A 20,674-nucleotide genomic window follows, 5' to 3' on the forward strand; every position below is an offset into this window, starting at 1 on the left:
AGATATTCTCCCTAATCAGAAACAGTACTCCCCAACTTCTTTATATCCCTGATAACAAAGTGTGGAGCTGGATGAACACAGCAGGCCAAGCAGCATCTTAGGAGCTCTTGGCCTGCTGTGTTCATCCAGCTCCACACTTTGTTATCTCTGATTCTCCATCATCTGCAGTTCCCATTATCTCTGACCACTTCTTTATATCCCTACTTGTTTAAAACTTTTAAATCCCTGAATGTTCAGCTGTCAGTCTTGTACCCTTCTCTACCAGGCCTCCATAATAGCCATAACATCATAGTTATTGGTACTAATATGTTCATCTACCTTACTTGACACACTCCTTGCATTAATTTTTTGATCTAATGTTTCTTTTTAATGGCCCTGATACCACACATCCCCTTAAAATATTCTAAACCTCTATGTAAATCAATTTATTTAAACTGCCATCACATTACGACAACTTTTCTTCGAACATCTACAACCTGAGGAAATAGTTATTCTTTGACTACCAATATTCTTCGCAATATAACAAGTTTTTCTTAAATCCCTTAATGGAACATAGAACAATACAACGCAGAACAGGCCCTTCGGCCCTTGATGTTGCGCCGACCTGTGAACTAATCTAAGCCCCTCCACTTAAACTATTCATCATTATCCATACGCTTATCCAAGGACTGTTTAAATACCCCTAATGTGGCTGAGTTAACTACATTGGCAGGCAGGGCGTTCCACGCCCTTACCACTCTCCGAGTAAAGAACCTGCCTCTGACATCTGTCTTAAATCTATCACCCCTCAATTTGTAGCTATTAATATTCTCTGCTAACATGTCTATCCCCTCCTGATGGCTTTCAGTGCTCCATACAGACTGAAAAGTGGTAGGTTCTATATCGTTATAAATTTAGACAATGCACTCTCTACGTTAAGTCCAAATCATCTACACATGCACAAAGAGCAAGAGTGTTTTCATTTCTCAGCTATTGAAAATACATTCATTCATCCCTGTTCTCTTTTTCATGAAAGAACAAAAAAGATCCTGTATTTATACAGCACTTTCCACAACCTCCAGACATCCTAATTTCATTCAATCAATTACTTTGAACCATAGTCACAGTTGGAAAGAACACACGGAAACAAGTTTGCTGATTTTCAAGTAGCAAAATGTCACAATTAACAATGAGATTAATGACTACTTTGTCTTATTCTTGTAACATTGCTTAAAGAACTGTCCTCTACTGCATGACATTTTCCACATTCATTTAAGATGACAAACAGGGCCTTGGGGTTTAAGATTTTATCTAAAGTCAACTCATCTGACTGTAAAACACTCCTGCGATACAGATCATACGTAACTCTACAAACGGCACACATGTAAAATTCCATTAACACTTTCTAAATGTACTGCTACATTTACACTCATGCTGCACACTTGATTTACTTTTCTCTTTCTAACCTACCGAGAAACATCTTATTGGCCAATCAAGTTTTTCCTGTGATCCTTGCAACTTCAGACCAGGAGGTCTGAAGGAGGTCTGCTACAAGTTTTTCAAGCCTGTTCACAGACATTAAGTGAGCCCACTAAACTAATATCTAATTTTGATACCAGCAAAAGCAGAAATTGCTGGAGAAACTCAGGCAACAAGTCAGGCAGCCTCTGTGCAGAGAAAGTAGTGACTCTTCATTTAAAAGAATTAGTCTAATTTTGACATATATCTGGTGATACTGATGAAAATTTTAACTTTGTTGAAGAGACAAAAGCTTTTTGCTAGAAAGATTTTGGAACTCAACATGATACTTACAAAACAATTTAACTTCATTTTTGGCATGGTCAATTCCGGAAATTGGGTTCAGGGATGGCAACAACATAGGACTTTCAAATCAGGCTACTTGGAATAGCACCTCTTTATCTGATGATAAACTAAGTTAAGTCACATAACAATAAGAAAGAAGCCAGATTTCATGAAATGAAACTTCATTAGAAATATTTGAACTTCTCTCCTGACATCATTCTAGCTGGTGCCACATGTAGTATTATTTGTGAGAGATATGTAACTAGAACAAGTCATGAACAACAGTTAGACCTGAAAAACTGTCTCAGAGTTATAATCAACTTCATAAGCAAAACCACAACACGTATGGAAATAATTATTCTTATACAGTTTTCTCCAAGTAAATTAATTGAGAAAACACATCAGCAAACACATCAGCTTTTGTCATTTTCCCAGAGTGTCTGCATATCAATATTGATATAAATTAACAGAGGAAGTCACTATGATTCCAAACAGGTTTGTTTTGCAAATGTGCTTAAAAGTTGATCGAGATTTTTCATAGTAGATATAATGACAGTTGAAAACCAGTGCTGTAAAAGTGCAAGTCAAGTCAGATAGCATTGTGGCTCAGTGGTTAACACTACTGCCTCACAGCACCAGGGACCTAGGTTCAATCCCACCCTTGGCTGACTATTTAAGTGGAGTTTGCACATTCTCTCTGTGTCTGCGTGGATTTCTGCTGAGTGTTTGATTTCCTCCCAGTACTTACAGTTTGTATACTTTTGGCCATAGAATTGGGGGGTGTTAGTTCCTTCAGGTTTCACTCTTAAGATGCCTGTTTTGTTGATTTGTCCGGTCTGTTTGAATCTTTTTAGCATGTTGAGGATCTTGATGCCTAGTTGTGGTGTTGGGTTTGTCTGCCCTTGCCGGTATGTGTTCTTGTCAGCTAGTAGTGCATGTGCCTTGGAGAGGTAGTCCCAATTACTGAGTCTTACTGTCATGCGCCATTTGTCTGCGGGTTGTATTGTGATGTTCCCCCCCATCCCGATTCTGCGGCCTCCCGAAAGTACACAAACCGGAAGTACCCCTTAGACCCATAGCCTCCCTGCCAGGCAAGCCATCACATAGATTAGCCGAAGGAGACTAAAGCACCTCATCAACAAGTCATCCCACTCAATTCACTCAGCCCAAGAATTCCCCAACTCCATCAAGGACATAAAAATGATGATGACGAGACCATGGAATAGTTTGTTGTTACTGCCCTATTCACTTTGATAGACATACCAACAGCAAGAGAAACAAAGACAGCACTTCTAAAACAAGAACAAAACCCTAGTGATACCATCTCCACAGACAACATGCTGAAGCTACTGGACCTATGCCTCAGCAGGCACTTCACCTTTAATGGCCAAGTATATGGGTCTTGGCAGCGTGGAGGAACAGAGGGATCTTGGTGTGCAGATACATAGATCCCTTAAAATGGCCACCCAAGTGGACAGGGTTGTTAAGAAAGCATATGGTGTTTTGGCTTTCATTAACAGGGGGATTGAGTTTAAGAGTCGTGAGATCTTGTTGCAGCTCTATAAAACTTTGGTTAGACCGCACTTGGAATACTGCGTCCAGTTCTGGGCGCCCTATTATAGGAAAGATGTGGATGCTTTGGAGAGGGTTCAGAGGAGGTTTACCAGGATGCTGCCTGGACTGGAGGGCTTATCTTATGAAGAGAGGTTGACTGAGCTCGGTCTCTTTTCATTGGAGAAAAGGAGGAGGAGAGGGGACCTAATTGAGGTATACAAGATAATGAGAGGCATAGATAGAGTTGATAGCCAGAGACTATTTCCCAGGGCAGAAATGGCTAGCACGAGGGGTCATAGTTTTAAGCTGGTTGGTGGAAAGTATAGAGGGGATGTCAGAGGCAGGTTCTTTACGCAGAGAGTTGTGAGAGCATGGAATGCGTTGCCAGCAGCAGTTGTGGAAGCAAGGTCATTGGGGTCATTTAAGAGACTGCTGGACATGTATATGGTCACAGAAATTTGAGGGTGCATACATGAGGATCAATGGTTGGCACAACATTGTGGGCTGAAGGGCCTGTTCTGTGCTGTACTGTTCTATGTTCTATGTTCAGATCAATGGGACACCTATGGGATTACCTATCTTCAGGCTAATAGCCAAAGTGGTGATGCACAGACTTGAAAGCACAGCCCTTCCACTAATCCAGCCAATACTATGGATACACTACATGGACTGACACCTTTGTCATCATTAAATGGACCAAACTGGAGGAGACACATGAACTAATAAACAACACCCTCATTGGAATCAGTCACGAGGGAAGAGGAGAAGAACAAACAGCTCCCATTGCTGGACATCATGATAGAGCGCAGGACAAATGGGGAATTTCTAACAAAGGTACACAGGAAAGCTGCACACACTGACCAAGTACTGAATTTCAACAGCAAATACCCTAACACACACAAACGAAGTTGCGCGAGAACCTTATTTAAATGGGGAACAACACACGGCAGCAGCACAGAACTACACTGAGAAGAAGAGCTTCCAGATATTCAAAGACAATGGATACCTGAAAAACTGAGTCAGAAGATGCCTATTACACAAACGACACCAGGAAGATACTACATGCCCCAACACACTCAACCTGCTACCTTACATCAGGAACACATCTGAATTGACAACAAGACTCCTATGACCGCTGGGCATCAGAGTAGCACACAAACCCACATCAACCCTATGTCAATTGCTCACCTGAATCAAAGACCCAATATCCACTATCGACAAAACCGGTGTCATATACAAGATTCCCTGCAGAGACTGTGACAAACACTACATTGGACAAACAGGAAGGACATTAACAACAAGGGTACACAAACATAAATTGGCTACAAAAGACATGACTAATACTAACTCATCTGTATCCACATGTATAGGGAGAACAACCAATTCAACTGGGACAACACCAAGATCATGGGACAAACAAAGCAGAGACAAGCACGGGAATTCCTAGAAGCCCGGTACTTTGTGAAGAAAGCCATCAACAAAGACATAGAGCTCGACCCATATACACTCCACTGTGAAGGAAAACTGGAAGTGAGGTAATCCAGCTCAAGGGACTCCAGAGTTCAAATAACAGGTCGGAAAACACAACAGCTCTTCACTGGAGGCTGCACTTATGATGTTACCCAGCATGTTAATAAAACATTTGCAGAAAAACAATGAACCAGCTCGGCGAGCCAACCAACTACAAAACCTATATTTAACTTTAAGCCATTACACTGCAATTATAAAATAGAAGCGTATAACAAGTGATCTAAATTTTATTTTTAGAATTTCCATTAATAAAAGATGACAACAGGAATCTGTAAATATATTCAGATTCCCTTTTCTGACAGTTAACTTGTACAAATAAGCTAGACTGATCAGAAGAAACTTTATTTGAACTAAAATCAAAATATGCCACTCGCATAGCTGCTGATATATAATGTACAAAATTACTTTGAACAAGTTAAGATAATAATCTATATAATTTTATAGCACCGTTTGCTGAAATTAGCTACTGTTTTGTTTCTAGTTTTCAGAGACAGCATTTACGGTCCATAGAAACAATCTTATGTGCTGAATACTTTGAAATAAGAAAATCAAAATATAAATGTAAACGTTTTCACATGGGTCAGTGACTATTGGGGCACTGAATCAAGGATCAGTGTATACCCCAGCTTTTCACAATACATATCAATGATTTAGATGAGGGAACTAAAATGTAAAATTTTAGAATTTGCAGATGACTCAGAGTTGGGCGTAAGGGTGAGCTGGGAGGAGGATACGGGAGGGTGCTGTAGTGAGAGTTAGACAAGCTGAGTGAGTGGGCAAATGCATAGCAGATGCAGTATAATGTAAATAAATGGGAGGTTATCCACTTTGGTAGCAAAATAGAAAGAGATTATTATTTGACTGTAAAGTGAGAGAGGGAAATATCCAATGAGACATGAGTGTCCTCGTTCATTAATTGCTGATGATAAACATGCTGAATTGCTGAAGGTGCAGCAAGCAATAAAGGCAGCAAATAATCTTCATAGCGAGAGAATTTGAATACAAGAGCAACAACATCTTACTGTGATTTTACAGGCCCTTGATGGGACCACACCTGGAATATAATGTGCAGTTTAGACTCTTTTTGTGGGAAAAAGATGCCCCTGCAATAGAGGGAGTACAGCGCAGCTTTACCAGATTGATTCTTGGGATAGTAGGACTGACGTCTGATGAGAGATTGAATCAGTTAGGATTATATTTGCTGGAGTTCAGAAGAGCGAGGGGCTATCTGATAGAAACCTATAAAATGTAGCAACTAGACAGCTTAGATGCAGGAAGGATATAACCAATGGCAGGGGAGCCCAGAAGCAGGCTCCACAGTCTAAAGATATGGGGTTAACCATTTATAACTGAAATGAAGAGCAATTTCTTCACCCAGAGAGCGGTACACTTTTGTGAAATTCACTACTACAGGAAGCAGTTGAGGCCCAAGCATTTTATGATTTAAAGAAGGAGTTGGATATAGCACTTTGGGCTAACAGGATCCAAAGTTATGTGGGAAAAGCAGGAACGACTGTTGAGTTGGTTGATCAGCCATGATCATAATGACTGGTGGAGTAGACTTGAAGGGCCAAATAATTTACTCCTCTTATTTTACGTGTTTCTACTCTAGCTCCACTCTGAATTTACTCCAGCCTGACAAATATCCATTAACCATTATTCTCTGTTTTCACCACTAAATGAATCTTGTATGCATGTTGCTCCTGACCCTTGTATTGCAAAACCTTTAAAGCCTGTTGTAGGTATTATATTACATGCCTGCTGAAAGCCCATAAGCACCAGATCATTACCCTCTTTAAACTATTCTATTACCTTTTCAAAAGACTCCAGAGAGTTAATGAAATTTTGCCTTTCAAAACCTATGTTGACTCTTACGAACCAACCTACCTTTTTCTATGTAACTACTGATCCTATCCTGAATAATTGTCTCTAGAAGCTTCTCCAGTGCTGAAGTTAAACTGACTGGTCAACTTGTCCTCTCAGCCTTCCTTAAAACACATAATTTTGCAATTCTCCAGTCTTCTGGCACCTTCCCTGAGTCTCTGGAAGTCTGCGGCCAGCGCCTTTGCAATTTTAACTCTCACTTCCTTTAAAATCCTTGAATGCCTCTCAATCTAGTCTAGGTGCCCTGTCAATTTTTAAGTACCAACAATCTATCCAACACTACTATTTGAAGTAAGTTTTTTACCCAGTATATGGTGGCTGAAAGGTGGTAGAGGCAGGAATCCTGAAGACATCTAACAAGTCTTGGATGAGCAGGTGAAATACTATATGTCAAGGTTGTGGGACAAGTGCTGAGATTTGGCTTTGGAAATGTTGACGAACAGTGCAGTCACAGTGGACTGTAGGGTCTTCTCCCATACTTTAAAAACTTTTACTCGAACTTTAACAGTATTTTTCAGTTGATTGTGCAAATATGAAATGATGGTTAATGCTTAAGGGAACAACATTGTTGTAAAGTTAGGGTTAAAAGTTTTGTTGGGATGCTTTATTTCAACCAAGACTGGTTAGAATTGGAACTTTAGCAATACTAGTATATTTTACATAATGTTTTCAGTTTTATCAATTTTACATACCACATTCAGTGTTTCAAAGTTTAAAAAAATATTTTTGGAACATTATTTTGGCTCAGCTTTGTACCTTTCAGTGATGATGAACTTGATGGTGAATCTGAATGTCGTTTTTCAAGAGAAGGAGATTTGTTGTCCTTACATGATATTGTGAATTCAGGTGAATTCAGGCCGAGTGCTCTCTGGAATGACTTTGCAAGCCAGTCTTTAGAATTAAAATGCAATGAAGTCTGAGAAAAAGGATGAAACTGGACCGAACACCCAGCCCTGTTCTCTCTGCAAAGTCCTTGCTGCTGGCATCTGAGTGCTTGTGTCAAAATTGGGAAAGCTGTCCTGCAGACTGGTCAAGCAACAGCCTGACAATGTTATATTCACAGAGCTATACCTTGCAGGCAACATTCCAGATGCTGCCATTATATCTCTGGAGGTATTGTTAGACAGGCCCACCAGCTTAGCCAGGCAGTGATATATACTTCAAAGGGAATTTCCATGAGAATATTCAATATTGACTGCAGACTGAGGAAATCTAATGGCATCAAGTCAAACATGAACAAAGAAACCTGATTGCTACCTATACTAGATAACACGGTGTGAGGCTGGATGAACGCAGCAGGCTGAGCAGCATCAGAGGAGCAGGAAAGCTTGACGTTTCAGGTCGGGACCTCTGAAGAAGGGTCCCGACCCAAAACGTCAAGCTTTCCTGCTCCTCTGATACTGCTTGGCCTGCTGTGTTCATCCAGCCTCACACTGTGTTATCTCAGATTCTCCAGCATCGGCAGTTCCTACTATCTATGTGGTAGAATATTGTCTATTTGCTTAGAGGGTGCAGTTCCACCAACACTGACAAAGCTCCACACTATCAAGGCCTAAGTAGCCAGCTTAGTTGATGCCCCATTCATCACCTTCAACATTCGCTCCACCATCACTGACACATAGATGGCGCAGACAGTTGCCACTGCGAGATGCACTCAAGGCTTCAACAGCATCTTCCAAATCAATGACCTCTATGACCAAGAAGGACAAGAGCAGCAGATGCATGGGTGCACGATCACCTATAAGATCCTCTCCAAGCCACATGCCATCCTGACTTGGAACTATATTACCTTTACTTCACTGTCGTTGAGTCAAAATCATTGGAGCTCTCTTCTTGGCAGCATCATGAGTGTCGCTGGACCACATGAACTTGCGGTGCAAGAAGACAGCTCACCACCACCTTTTCAAAGGGAATTAGAATGGATAATAGATGTTAGTCTGGATATCAATGTCTACATCACAAATGAATGAGAAAAAAAATGTCACCGAGATTTGCTTGTTGAGAGAGTAAATATTACCGACTTCTGCTATACCAGAAAAACTTTGTCACTTGACTTGGGGAAAAATTGTGATCAGAGATAATGGGAACTGCAGATGCTGGAGAATCCAAGATAACAAAGTGTGAAGCTGGATGAACACAGCGGGCCAAGCAGCATTTGATAAACCTTGTCATTTTTGTGCTATTCATAGAATTCATAGAATCCCTACAGTGTGGAAACAGGCCATTTGGCCCAACAAGTCCACACCAAACCTCAGAGCATCCCACCCAGACCCATCCCCCTACAACACACCTAATCTACACCTCCCTGAACACGTCGAGCAATTTAGTATGGCCAATCCACCTAACCTGCACATCTTTAGACATCTTTGCTATGTCAGATTGTCTCCAGTTCAAGTCAAATCAACCGCTCAGTCAACTATAGTCTTTTTGATGCAAAATACAGCCTGAGAAATCTTCATTTCAATTGAAATGAGTAGTTAAAGAGTGTATTCTTCTCTTACATCCCCACCAGAACAGAATATCAAGGAAACTAGTGTGGTTACTAAATTTTGTTATATCACTATAATTTTATTCCTAAAACCAGATCAACCTGCTAAGGAGAAAGAAAGACTTGTGTTCTTTTCTGTATGAAAATGCATTTTTGCAATCTGAAGTGATTTATTGATGAGCATGGAGTCACGGTGAATTCTGTCAGCAATTTATTAAAATTAACGCCAATTTGAAACTTCATTTATAGTAGTTATCATCAATCCCTTGAAAAAATGATGTTTTCCAGGTTTTGTGATTTGCAGCACTAAGGCTCAATGGCTAATTGCATTAGATTTGCCTACTCTATCTTTGTATAAGTGAATTGTACTGAATGTCTTTTGAAACTTGCATGTTTACTTGCTAAAAATGATTTTTAGAGCGTGCTGTGCATTTGTTTAAATATAGTTTTGGAACAGGTTAGAGTGAGGTGTAATTTGCAGATGCGCCTTAGGAACGAATGAATATTGGGACTGGCTTTTAGATGTGGAGTGACATTCACCAGATAAGAAAATTAATCAGTTCTGTTTGGCTTTTTTCGATTGCAAGTTATTAATTAAATTTATTTAAGTAATCACTGCTTGTATTTTTGTTTAGCCGCCCATCCCAGACCCAAATAATATGCGGGATTTTGTCAGTTACCCGACTGCAGGAAATGAAAGACTGCATTGCACCATGAAGCGTACAGAAGATGACCCAGAGGTAGGGGGCCCATGCTACACCCTGTACCTGGAATACTTGGGTGGACTAGTGCCAGTTTTAAAAGGGAGGCGAATCAGCAAGCTTCGACCAGAATTTGTCATACTGGACCCCAAAACTGATGGTAAATCAGGTATGAATAGAATTAAAATTGAAACATGAAAATTTAGACTGGAATAATTGTCAGCAGTAGGCTTCTCATGTAAAGCATTTGAGATCTTGAGTTTCAAAAATAGAAATATTAAGTACAAAAGGAGGGACGTTATGCTGAACCTTTGTAATGTATGGTACGATACATATCAACACCATTACTGCCTCTCTTGATCCCTCCACTATTTGAATTTTTTGACTGCTTGTCTGACATCCAACATGAGACAAATAGAAATTTCATCTGATTATAATACTGAAAAGACCAAAGCCATTATCTTCAATCCTAACAACAAGACAGGAAACAGAGAATGGGCAGCATGGTGGCTCAGTAGTTAGCACTGCTGCCTCACAGCACCAGAAACCTGGGTTCGCTTGCCACTTCGGGCATAAAAGAGAAATAGATTTGACTATTAGAGAGACATAAATGAAAAAGCAATTCAACATCTTTCAAATCTTGGTTAAATCATTCCTTTTAAAAAAATTCTGTGCACTTCTAGTTATATAGAACATAAACCAGTACAGTACAGGAATGGGCCCTTCTGCTCACAATATTGTGCCAAACATGACGCTAAATTAACTGAGATAGTTGACTTGCTCACTGAGTTGGCTTGTTGTCGTTCAGATGTTTCATAACCACGCTAGGTGACATCATCAGTGGAGTCTCCGATCAAGCAATGTTATGGAAAGTAGAATAACATTGCTTCATCGGAGGCTGCAGTGATGATGTCACCTAGCATGGTGGCAAAATGTCTGAACAAGAACAAGCCAGCTGGACGAACAAGTCTACAACCTTACCCAAAACCCAAGCTCCAGATTTTTGCCAAAACATTTGGCTAAGTTAACTAATCCCATCTGCCTACCCATGGTCCACATTCCTCCATTCCTGTGCTGATCTAAAGGCCACTTAAATGCCCCTATCATATGTGCCTTCACCATCACCCATGGCAGTGCATTCCAGACACCTACCACTCTGTGTAATGAAAAAAATTAACTCCTCGCATCTCCTTTGAAATTTTCCACTCTTACCTTAACTGCATGCCCTCTTGTATTATTCAGTTCAACTCTGAGAAAAGGATTCTGACTGGCAATTCTTTCAATGCATTTCACAATTTTATAGTGTTCTGTCAAGTCTCCCCTCAGCCTCTGCCACTCTAGACAAAACAGCCCTTGCCTCTCCCCACAGCTCATATCCTCTATTCTAGGCAGCATCCTGGTAAACCTCTTCTGCGCCCACTCCAGAGACTCCACATCCTTCTCCACAATGTGGCAACCAGAATTGAATACAATACTCTTAAGAGTGGCCCAACCAAAGTCTTTTGAAGCTGCAGCATGACATCCTGACTCTTGTACTCACTTCCCCGACCAATAAAGCTAAGTATGCCATATGCCTTCTTTACCACCCTATCTGCTTGTGTGGCTACTTTCAGGGAGCTATGGACTTGAACCCCAAGATCCCTCTGTACATCGATGCTATTCAGGGTTCTGCCAGTAACTGTGTACTTTTCCTTAACATTTGATCTCCAAAAGTGCAGCACCTTATACTTATCCGGATTAAAACTCTACTTGCCATTTGCCTGCCCATATCTGCAACTGATCTATATCTTGCTGTATCCTTTGACAAGACCTTCACTATCCACAACTGATCTTTGTATCATCTGCAAACTTACCAACTCACCCAACTACATTTTCACCAGAGTCAATATATATCTCAAACAGCAGAGGTCCCAGTACAGATTCCTGCGGAACACCTCTTATCATGGATCTCTAGGCAGAAAAGCACTCTTCCACCGTTATCCCCTGCCTTCTATGGGCAAGCCAGTTCTGAATCCGTGTGGCCAAGGTACCTTGGATCCCATGCAGCTTAATCTCCTGGATGAGCCTAATATGAGGGACTTTGTTGAAAGCCTTACTAAAATCCATATAAATAACATCCATTGCTCTCATCCTCATTGACCTCCTGCCTATTAGAGAGGGGAATTGCATGAGGAGACTCCTGCATTGACTACCTCTCCTGTCTGAAACTGCGGTGTGACCACCTCCTCAGTGATAAACAGGAGGAATTGCTTCCAACAGAGGATGGCAGAGAAACTCTTAGCCTCCCAAAATCAGTTGAACAATTCTGACAGATGCTTCCAAGTTTCAGAGATAGTAGGAACTGCAAATGCTGGAGAATCTGAGATAACAAGGTGTGCTTGGCCTGCTGTGTTCATCCAGCTCCACACTTTGTAATCTCAGATGCTTCCAAGTGTTCCTTTCATGTATAACTAAAAATTACTGTTGATGTGCACTTCACAATTGGGTAATCCCAAAATGGCGTCATTGGTCAGTCTTTGAAATGTGGCTGGTGTATTTTTTGTACCAAATTGCATGACTTTAAACTGGTACCATCCATTCGGCGCCACGAAAGCCAAAATTTCCTTTGCTCTTTCGGATAAAGGTACCTGCCAGTATGCTCTCAGTCTGACTTTGAAATATAAGTTGCGTATTCCACCTTCTCAATACACACTTTCAAACGTGGAATAGGATATGAATCAGATTTGTAATCGCATTGACTTTTCCATGTTCCACACAAAATCGTTGTTTAGCATCAGGTTTTGGCACTGATACTATGGGAGAGGTCCATTCACTTTGATTATATTATCTTTGAGCATGTCTTCAATCTTTTGGAACCTGAGCAAATGTTAGAGGGACAAACTCAGAAGTCATGCAACACCGGGTTATAGCCCAACAGGTTTATTTGAAATCATAAACTTTCAGAGCATAGCCCCCTCATCAGGTGAGGTGAGAGAGAAGCACACAGACAGAATTTATAGGCAAAGAGATCAAAAAATAATACAAGCAGTGTGAGTGGAGTGATTAATATAGATGATCAAAAGTGTCATTGGTTCATTATGACTTCATTTTTAAGATAGTAACATTCTGGGATACTCTCAGTTTCTTATTCAGTGTGTGATTTTTGATATAACTGCTTTAGTTTTTCATCCTTGTATTGTACTTCAGCTAATTTCTCTGAATGAAAAATATCCACTTTGGCCTCTATCTGTTCTTATTTTTCTCAACCGTTTAATCAAACATCATCTCTGATAATTGAATTTTAACTTTCTTATCTTTATTCTTTGATTTCTCCTCCCATTTCCACCCGTGGCTTTGTGAACTTGTTACCATACAGTCAAAAATATCTCAGCATATACTTTCTGTAACATCTCAGTTGCCTGATTTTCCACTAGCTTTTCAACCACATCACTCTCACCTGTGATCCAACCATGTCATTAGCAACAGTAAACTATATTTCTGGAATGGAGAATTTATCTATTACTCCTACCACCACTTCACCACTTTTCACTGGAGTCTCCAAACTCACTTTATCTCATGGAACATCGCTCTTCTCCCCATGAATTGCACATACTACCATGTTTTCTGACAATATTCCTAAATTACGTTTCTGCTTAGCTCTCACCATGAAAGATTGATTTGTTCCTGTATCTCTTAAAATTTTATTTTTTTTCCCTGCTCCTCCTTGCATACAGGAGTAAACCTTACCTATGCAATAAAATTGTTTAAAGAGACCTGGCATTTTCACCTGAAACAACCCCTGATCAGGTTGGACATTCTGTTGCATGTTTTTAGCGTCCACTGAGCTTTCCGTTACCATTACAACAAAACCCACTGACTTATCCTGTTTTCCCACATCCATCTTCCCAGTGCTTTTTCTAAACCACCATCACTGCGACTTCATGTGGCCTACTTTAATACAGTGATAACAACTAAGCTTTTTTTGCTTCTCTTTCCCTTTCATGGGTTTCCTTTGTACCGTGTGGTAAACTGTCTTTACTGTCTTCAATGAGATCTCCTTGTCCTTTACCACTTGAGGATTTCTCTTTTCCCAAATTTCTACCCGTTATAGATTGAACGTGATGTCGGGAGCCGAACTGTGATTTATGAACCACTTCATTATCATCTGCCATTTCCGCTGCAAATCCTGCAGTCTTAACTTTCTGCTCTTCCAAATGAGTTACCACTACTTTGGGGAGTGAATTATTGAACTCCTCCAAAATAAAATAATGGTCTCTCTAAGGGTGTCATATTTTCACTGCCGTAGTCCATCTATCAAAATTACTTTGCTTGATCCTTTCAAATTCAATGTACTTTTGACCAGGTTCCCTTCTCAGATTCCTGAAACATTGTCTGTAGGCTTCTGGTACTAGCTCATATGCACTTAAGAAGGTATTTTCACCTCATTATACTTCCCAGATACCTCCTTTGACATTGATGCAAATACCTCACTAGCTCTATCTACCAACTTTGTTTGGATCAACAATACCCCATGGTCACCAGCCACTTCGTTTGTTTAGTCACTTTCTCAAATGAAATGTTAAAGGCTTCTGTATCCTTCCTGTTGAACTTAGGTAATGCTTGGATATATTTAAACAGCTCATAGAACAGCATAGGGGGGAGGTAGGGAGGGGTTAGGTCAGTCCAGGGAAGACGAACAGGTCAAGGAGGCGAGATGAGACAGTGTAGAGGGCTGTTGTAGGCTGCAGCGGGACATTGACAGGATGCAGAGATGGGCTGAGAGGTGGCAGATGGAGTTCAACCTGGATAAATGCGAGGTGATGCATTTTGGAAGGTCGAATTTGAAAGCTGAGTACAGGATTAAGGATAGGATTCTTGGCAGCGTGGAGGAACAGAGGGATCTTGGTGTGCAGATACATAGATCCCTTAAAATGGCCACCCAAGTGGACAGGGTTGTTAAGAAAGCATATGGTGTTTTGGCTTTCATTAACAGGGGGATTGAGTTTAAGAGTCGTGAGATCTTGTTGCAGCTCTATAAAACTTTGGTTAGACCGCACTTGGAATACTGCGTCCAGTTCTGGGCGCCCTATTATAGGAAAGATGTGGATGCTTTGGAGAGGGTTCAGAGGAGGTTTACCAGGATGCTGCCTGGACTGGAGGGCTTATCTTATGAAGAGAGGTTGACTGAGCTCGGTCTCTTTTCATTGGAGAAAAGGAGGAGGAGAGGGGACCTAATTGAGGTATACAAGATAATGAGAGGCATAGATAGAGTTGATAGCCAGAGACTATTTCCCAGGGCAGAAATGGCTAGCACGAGGGGTCATAGTTTTAAGCTGGTTGGTGGAAAGTATAGAGGGGATGTCAGAGGCAGGTTCTTTACGCAGAGAGTAGTGAGAGCATGGAATGCGTTGCCAGCAGCAGTTGTGGAAGCAAGGTCATTGGGGTCATTTAAGAGACTGCTGGACATGTATATGGTCACAGAAATTTGAGGGTGCATACATGAGGATCAATGGTCGGCACAACATTGTGGGCTGAAGGGCCTGTTCTGTGCTGTACTGTTCTATGTTCTATGTTCTCTATGAGTTAGTAGTTAGGAAATAGAGGTGCGGCTTGAGGTGGGAGGAAGGGATGGGTGAGAGGAAGGACAGGTTAGGGAAGCGGAGACAGGCTGGGCTGGTTTTGGGATGCAGTGGGGGGAGGGGATGGGCTGGGCTGGTTTTGTGATGCAGTGGGGGGAGGGGAAGAACTGGGCTGGTTTTGGGATGCAGCGGGGAAAGGGGAGATTTCGAAGCTTGTGAAGTCCACATTGATACCATTGGGCTGCAGGGTTCCCAAGCGGAATATGAGTTGCTGTTCCTGCAACCTTCGGGTGGCATCATTGTGGCACTGCAACACATCCCTCACACCCCGCCCCCACGACCACTGCCCCAAGAGGATCCCCCTCGTTCTCACATACCACCCCACCAACCTCCGGATACAACGCATCATCCTCCGACACTTCCGCCATCTACGATCCAACCCCAGCACCCAAGCCATTTTTCCATCCCCACCCTTGTCTGCCTTCTGGAGAGACCACTCTCTCCGTGACTCCCTTGTCCACTCCACACTCCCCTCCAACCCCACCACACCCGGCACCTTCCCCTGCAACCGTAGGAAGTGCTACACTTGTCCCCACACCACCTCCCTCATCCCCATCCCTGGCCCCAAGATGACATTCCATATTAAGCAGATGTTCACCTGCACATCTGCCAATGTGGTATACTGTATCCATTGTACCCGGCGTGGCATCCTCTACATTGGGGAAACCAAGCGGAGGCTTGGGAACGCTTTGCAGAACACCTCCGGTCGGTTTGCAATAAACAACTGCACCTCCCAGTCGCGAACCATTTTAACTCCCCCTCCCATTCCTCAGACGACATGTCCATCATGGGCCTCCTGCAGTGCCACAATGATGCCACCCGAAGGTTGCGGGAACAGCAACTCATATTCCGCTTGGGAACCCTGCAGCCCAATGGTATCAATGTGGACTTCACAAGCTTCAAAATCTCCCCTCCCCCCACTGCATCCCTAAACCAGCCCAGCCTGTCTCCGCTTCCTTAAACTTTTCTCCCTCTCACCCATCCCTTCCTCCCACTTCAAGCCGTACCTCCATTTCCTACCTACTACCTCATTCTGCCTCCTTGACCTGTCCGTCTTCCCTGGACTGACCTATCCCCTCCCTACCTCCCCACCTATGCTCTCCTCTCCACCTATCTTCTTTTCTCTCCATCTTTGGTCCGCCTCTCCCTCTCTCCCTATTTATTCCAGAACCCTCTCCCCATCCCCCTCTCTGATGAAGGGTCTAGACCCGAAACGTCAGCTTTTGTGCTCCTGAGATGCTGCTTGGCCTGCTGTGTTCATCCAGTTTCACACTTTGTTAATAGAATTATCGATTATTTACCTACTAAACAGAAACTGTTGCAATATAATAACATCCCATAAACACACCTTTGGCAAAGGCAAATTCAGTAGATTGTCTCACATGCAGTTCTCCCATCTAGGACAAAAATTGTCAAGGGAAAACAGTGTGTTCATATGTGTGTACTCATTCCATGCCCAGCGTTAGCACCCTAGCAATGGTGACTGAAAAAGTAAGACTAAGATCCTTGGCTGTGAGGGAGCTTTACCGTACTCATCAGGCTGCTTCTAATGTTTCAATGCTTAAAAAACAAGGCCTCACAAGCTGTTTACATTATTGGCTTTGGAGCAGACTGCCTTTTACAGCTGTCACAGCCTTCCTTCGCAACACAGAAACAGGACAAAATACACATCTTAATTCATTGTATTGTCACAGACATACTCAATGCACTGACTGGCCAGGGCAAGCATACCATATGTTTTCTTTGCCACCCTAACCACTTGTGTTTTATGTACTTTGACCCCAAAATTCCTCTGTATGTTAGTGCCCCTAAAGGTCATTCCATTCATACTTTCATCTTGCAATTGACTTCCCAAAATGCATCCCCTCACTTGTCTGGATTAAACTCCAAGTACTGTTTCCCTGCCCGACTTTCCAACTGGTCTATATGTTCCTGTATCCTTTGACAACATTCCTCACTGTCCACAACTCTGCCAATTTTTGTGTCATCTGCAAACTTACTAATCAGACCAACTATATTATTATCCAAATCATTTATTTATTAAATATATATTACAAGCAACAGAGGTCAAAGTACTAACTCTTGTGGAATGCCACTGATTATAGATCTCCAGACAGGAAAAGAGCCTTGACAAGTACCCAGTAATAGTGAGAACTACAAATGCTGGAGTCAAAGGTAACACAGTTGTGGAGCTGGAGGGACACAACAGGTCAGTGGCATCAGAGGAACAGGAAAGCTTTCCTATTCCTCTGATGCTGTCTGGCCTGTTAAGTTGCTCCAGCTCCACAATGTGTTACCTCTACAACTATCCTCTGTCTTCTATGACCAAGGCAATTTTTATCCAAGTTGCCAACTCGCCATGGATGCCATGTGACCTAATCTTCTGGACCAGCCTATCATGAAGGTCCTTGTCAAATGCCTTAGTAAAGTCCATGTACACAGCATCCATTGCCCTACCCTCATCAATCATTATCCTCAAAAAAAATTAATCAATTTTGTGAGCCAGGACCTTTCTGAATAAAGCCATGCTGATTGTCCCTAATAAGTCCATCCTTCTCCAAATGCAAGTAAATCTTCTCCAGTAATTTCTCCATCACTGATGTAAAGCCCACCAGCAATGATTTTCTGGATTATCGCCGATGCCGTTCTTATACACAAGAAATACATTGGCTAGTTTCCAGTCCTCCAGAACCTGCCTGTGGTTCTAGAAGATCTCTGTCAAGGCCCCAGCTACCTCCTTCCTTGCCTCCTTCATTATCCTAGGATAGATTTCATCAGGCAATCAAGATTTATCTACCTTAATATTTTCAAGATGCCTGACACCACCACCGCCTTAATGTCAACATACCCTAGAATATCAACATACCTCTCCCTAATCTTACCGTCATCTGTGACCTTCTTGCTGAATGCCGATGTGAAGTACTCATTAAAGAGTTCGTCCAATTCCACTGGTTCTGCGCATAAATTGCCTCCTTTGTTCTTCTGTGGACCTACCCTTTCCCTAGGCCCACTCTTGTTCCTGATATAGATATAAAATGCTTCTCCATAATCCTGCCTGTCAAGGACATTTCATGACCTCTTCCATCCTTCCTAACTTCTTGTTTAAATTCCTTTCTGCTTCCTGTATACCCCTCAATGACCTTGTTCGATTTCATTACCCTAAATTTTACATTTGCCTCCTATGAGACTTCTCAATATTTCTTGTTATTGAAGGTTTGTGAATCTTACCATACTTGTCTTTCATTTATGCAGCAATAAATCCTGAACTCTGATCAACTGGCCTTTAAAAGACTTCTACCTGTCAGATGTGGATTTAGCCTCGAACTAATTTCTTCGTTCCTTCCCTATGCTGTCGTAATTAGTCTTCCCTCAGTTTAGTACTTTCACTCAAGAAGCAGCCTTATATCTTATATATAGCCATCATAATACTTATGGAATTAAAGTCAGTGTTCCCAAAAACCAGTGCTCCACCACTGAAACTGGTGGAGTTCATTCTCTAGTACAAAGTCAAGTGCCTAGTTGCACTGTCTACATGCTGTTTCGGTAGTAGATTCACCAACTTTAGGTGCATTTAACTAGTCATTGGATAAGCATATGGACGTACATGGAATAGTGTAGGTTAGATGGGCTTCAGATCTGTATGACAGGTCGGCACAACATCGAGGGCCGAAGGGCCTGTACTGTGCTGTAATGTTCTATGTTTCTATGAAACCCTCCTGGATGCACCTAATATATTCTGCCTCATCTAAGCCCCTGGCAGTAAGAGAATCCCAGTCAATGTTGGGGAAGTTAAAATCACCCACTACAATAACCCTGTTACTTTGATATTTTTCAGTCTGTTGCATATCTGCTCCTGTATCACCTGCTGGCTGTTGGGTGTTCTGAAGTACAATCCCATCATATTGATTCCAACCCTTCCTATTCCTGAGCTCTACCCTCTGGACTTGCTGGATGAGCATTCCAAGGTGTCCTCTTATAGTACAGCTGTAGCATTCGATTTAATTGGTAATGCAACTCCTCGTCCATTTAAAAACCCTCTCTAACTTGACTGAAACATCCAATTCCTTTAATGTAGAGTTGTCAGTCTTTCCTCAACCAAGTTTCTGTTACAGTACCACATTGAAGTCCCATGTACTAATCCAGACTGTAAACTCATCTGCCTTTCCTGTTATACTCATTGCATTAAAATAAATACACTTCAGACTGTCCATCGCACTATCTTAGCCTTGCCTGTGCTTCCTGTTCGACTTCCTTGACTTAACATCGACCCTCTCCTCAATCATTCCACATGCTGACCTAGTACTCTGGTTTCCACCCTGCTTCTGCACTAGATTAAACCCTCCAGAGTGGCGCTAGCAAACCTCCCTGCAAGGATGTTGGTGCCATTCCAGTTTAGGTGCAATCTGTCATTCTTGTACAGGTCCTACCTGCCCTGGAAGACATCCGAATGATCCATAATAAAAACCAAAAGAACTGCAGATGCTGTAAATCAGGAACAAAAACAAAGTTGCTGGAAAAGCTCAGCAGGTCTGTCAGCATCTGTGGAGGAGAAAACAGAGTTAACATTTTGGGTCCGGTGACCCTTCCTCAGAACCATTGTTTCAGCCAGTTCTGAGGAACGGTCACCGGATCCGAAACGTTAACTCTGTTTTCTCCTCCACAGATGCTGCCAGACCTGCTGAGCTTTTCCAGCAACTTTGTTTTTGATCCAAATGATCCACATACCCAAAGCCCTCCCTCCTACACTGCCTCTTTAGCCCCTCATTTAACTTTATTACCTTCCTGTTTCTGGCTTCACTGGCACATAGCGCAGGAAGTAATCCTAAGATTACAACCCGAGAAGTCCAGCTTTTCAACCTCAGACCTAACTCAATAAATTACCTTTGCAGGACCTCACCACTTTCTGCTTATGTCTATAGTACAATGTAGACCACGATCTCGGGCTGCTCAACCTTCCCCTTCAGAATATCCTGTGCCTACTCAGAAACATCCTTGACACTGGCAATGGAGGCGATGCACCATCTGGAGTCTTGCCCTTGGCCACAGAAACTCCTATCTGTGCCCCTGACTATTAATGTTCCATATCACTCCTGCTCGCCTACACCTCAACCTTCCCT

The 20,674-nt window shown here is 42.1% G+C and overlaps 1 protein-coding gene across 2 annotated transcripts in view; it reads left to right on the forward strand.

Moving 5' to 3' along the window:
- tulp4a (TUB like protein 4a) overlaps nt 1-20,674 on the forward strand; it is a 599,754-nt gene that overhangs the window by 379,240 nt on the left and 199,840 nt on the right. For both annotated transcript variants that reach the window (XM_048535765.2, XM_059648470.1), the window contains one exon: nt 9,874-10,108. In XM_048535765.2, the coding sequence (XP_048391722.1) occupies nt 9,874-10,108 (235 nt within the window). The remainder of the gene's footprint in view (nt 1-9,873; nt 10,109-20,674) is intronic.

This window comes from Stegostoma tigrinum, chromosome 9 (genome assembly GCF_030684315.1).
Source record: "Stegostoma tigrinum isolate sSteTig4 chromosome 9, sSteTig4.hap1, whole genome shotgun sequence".
NCBI lineage: Eukaryota > Metazoa > Chordata > Chondrichthyes > Orectolobiformes > Stegostomatidae > Stegostoma > Stegostoma tigrinum.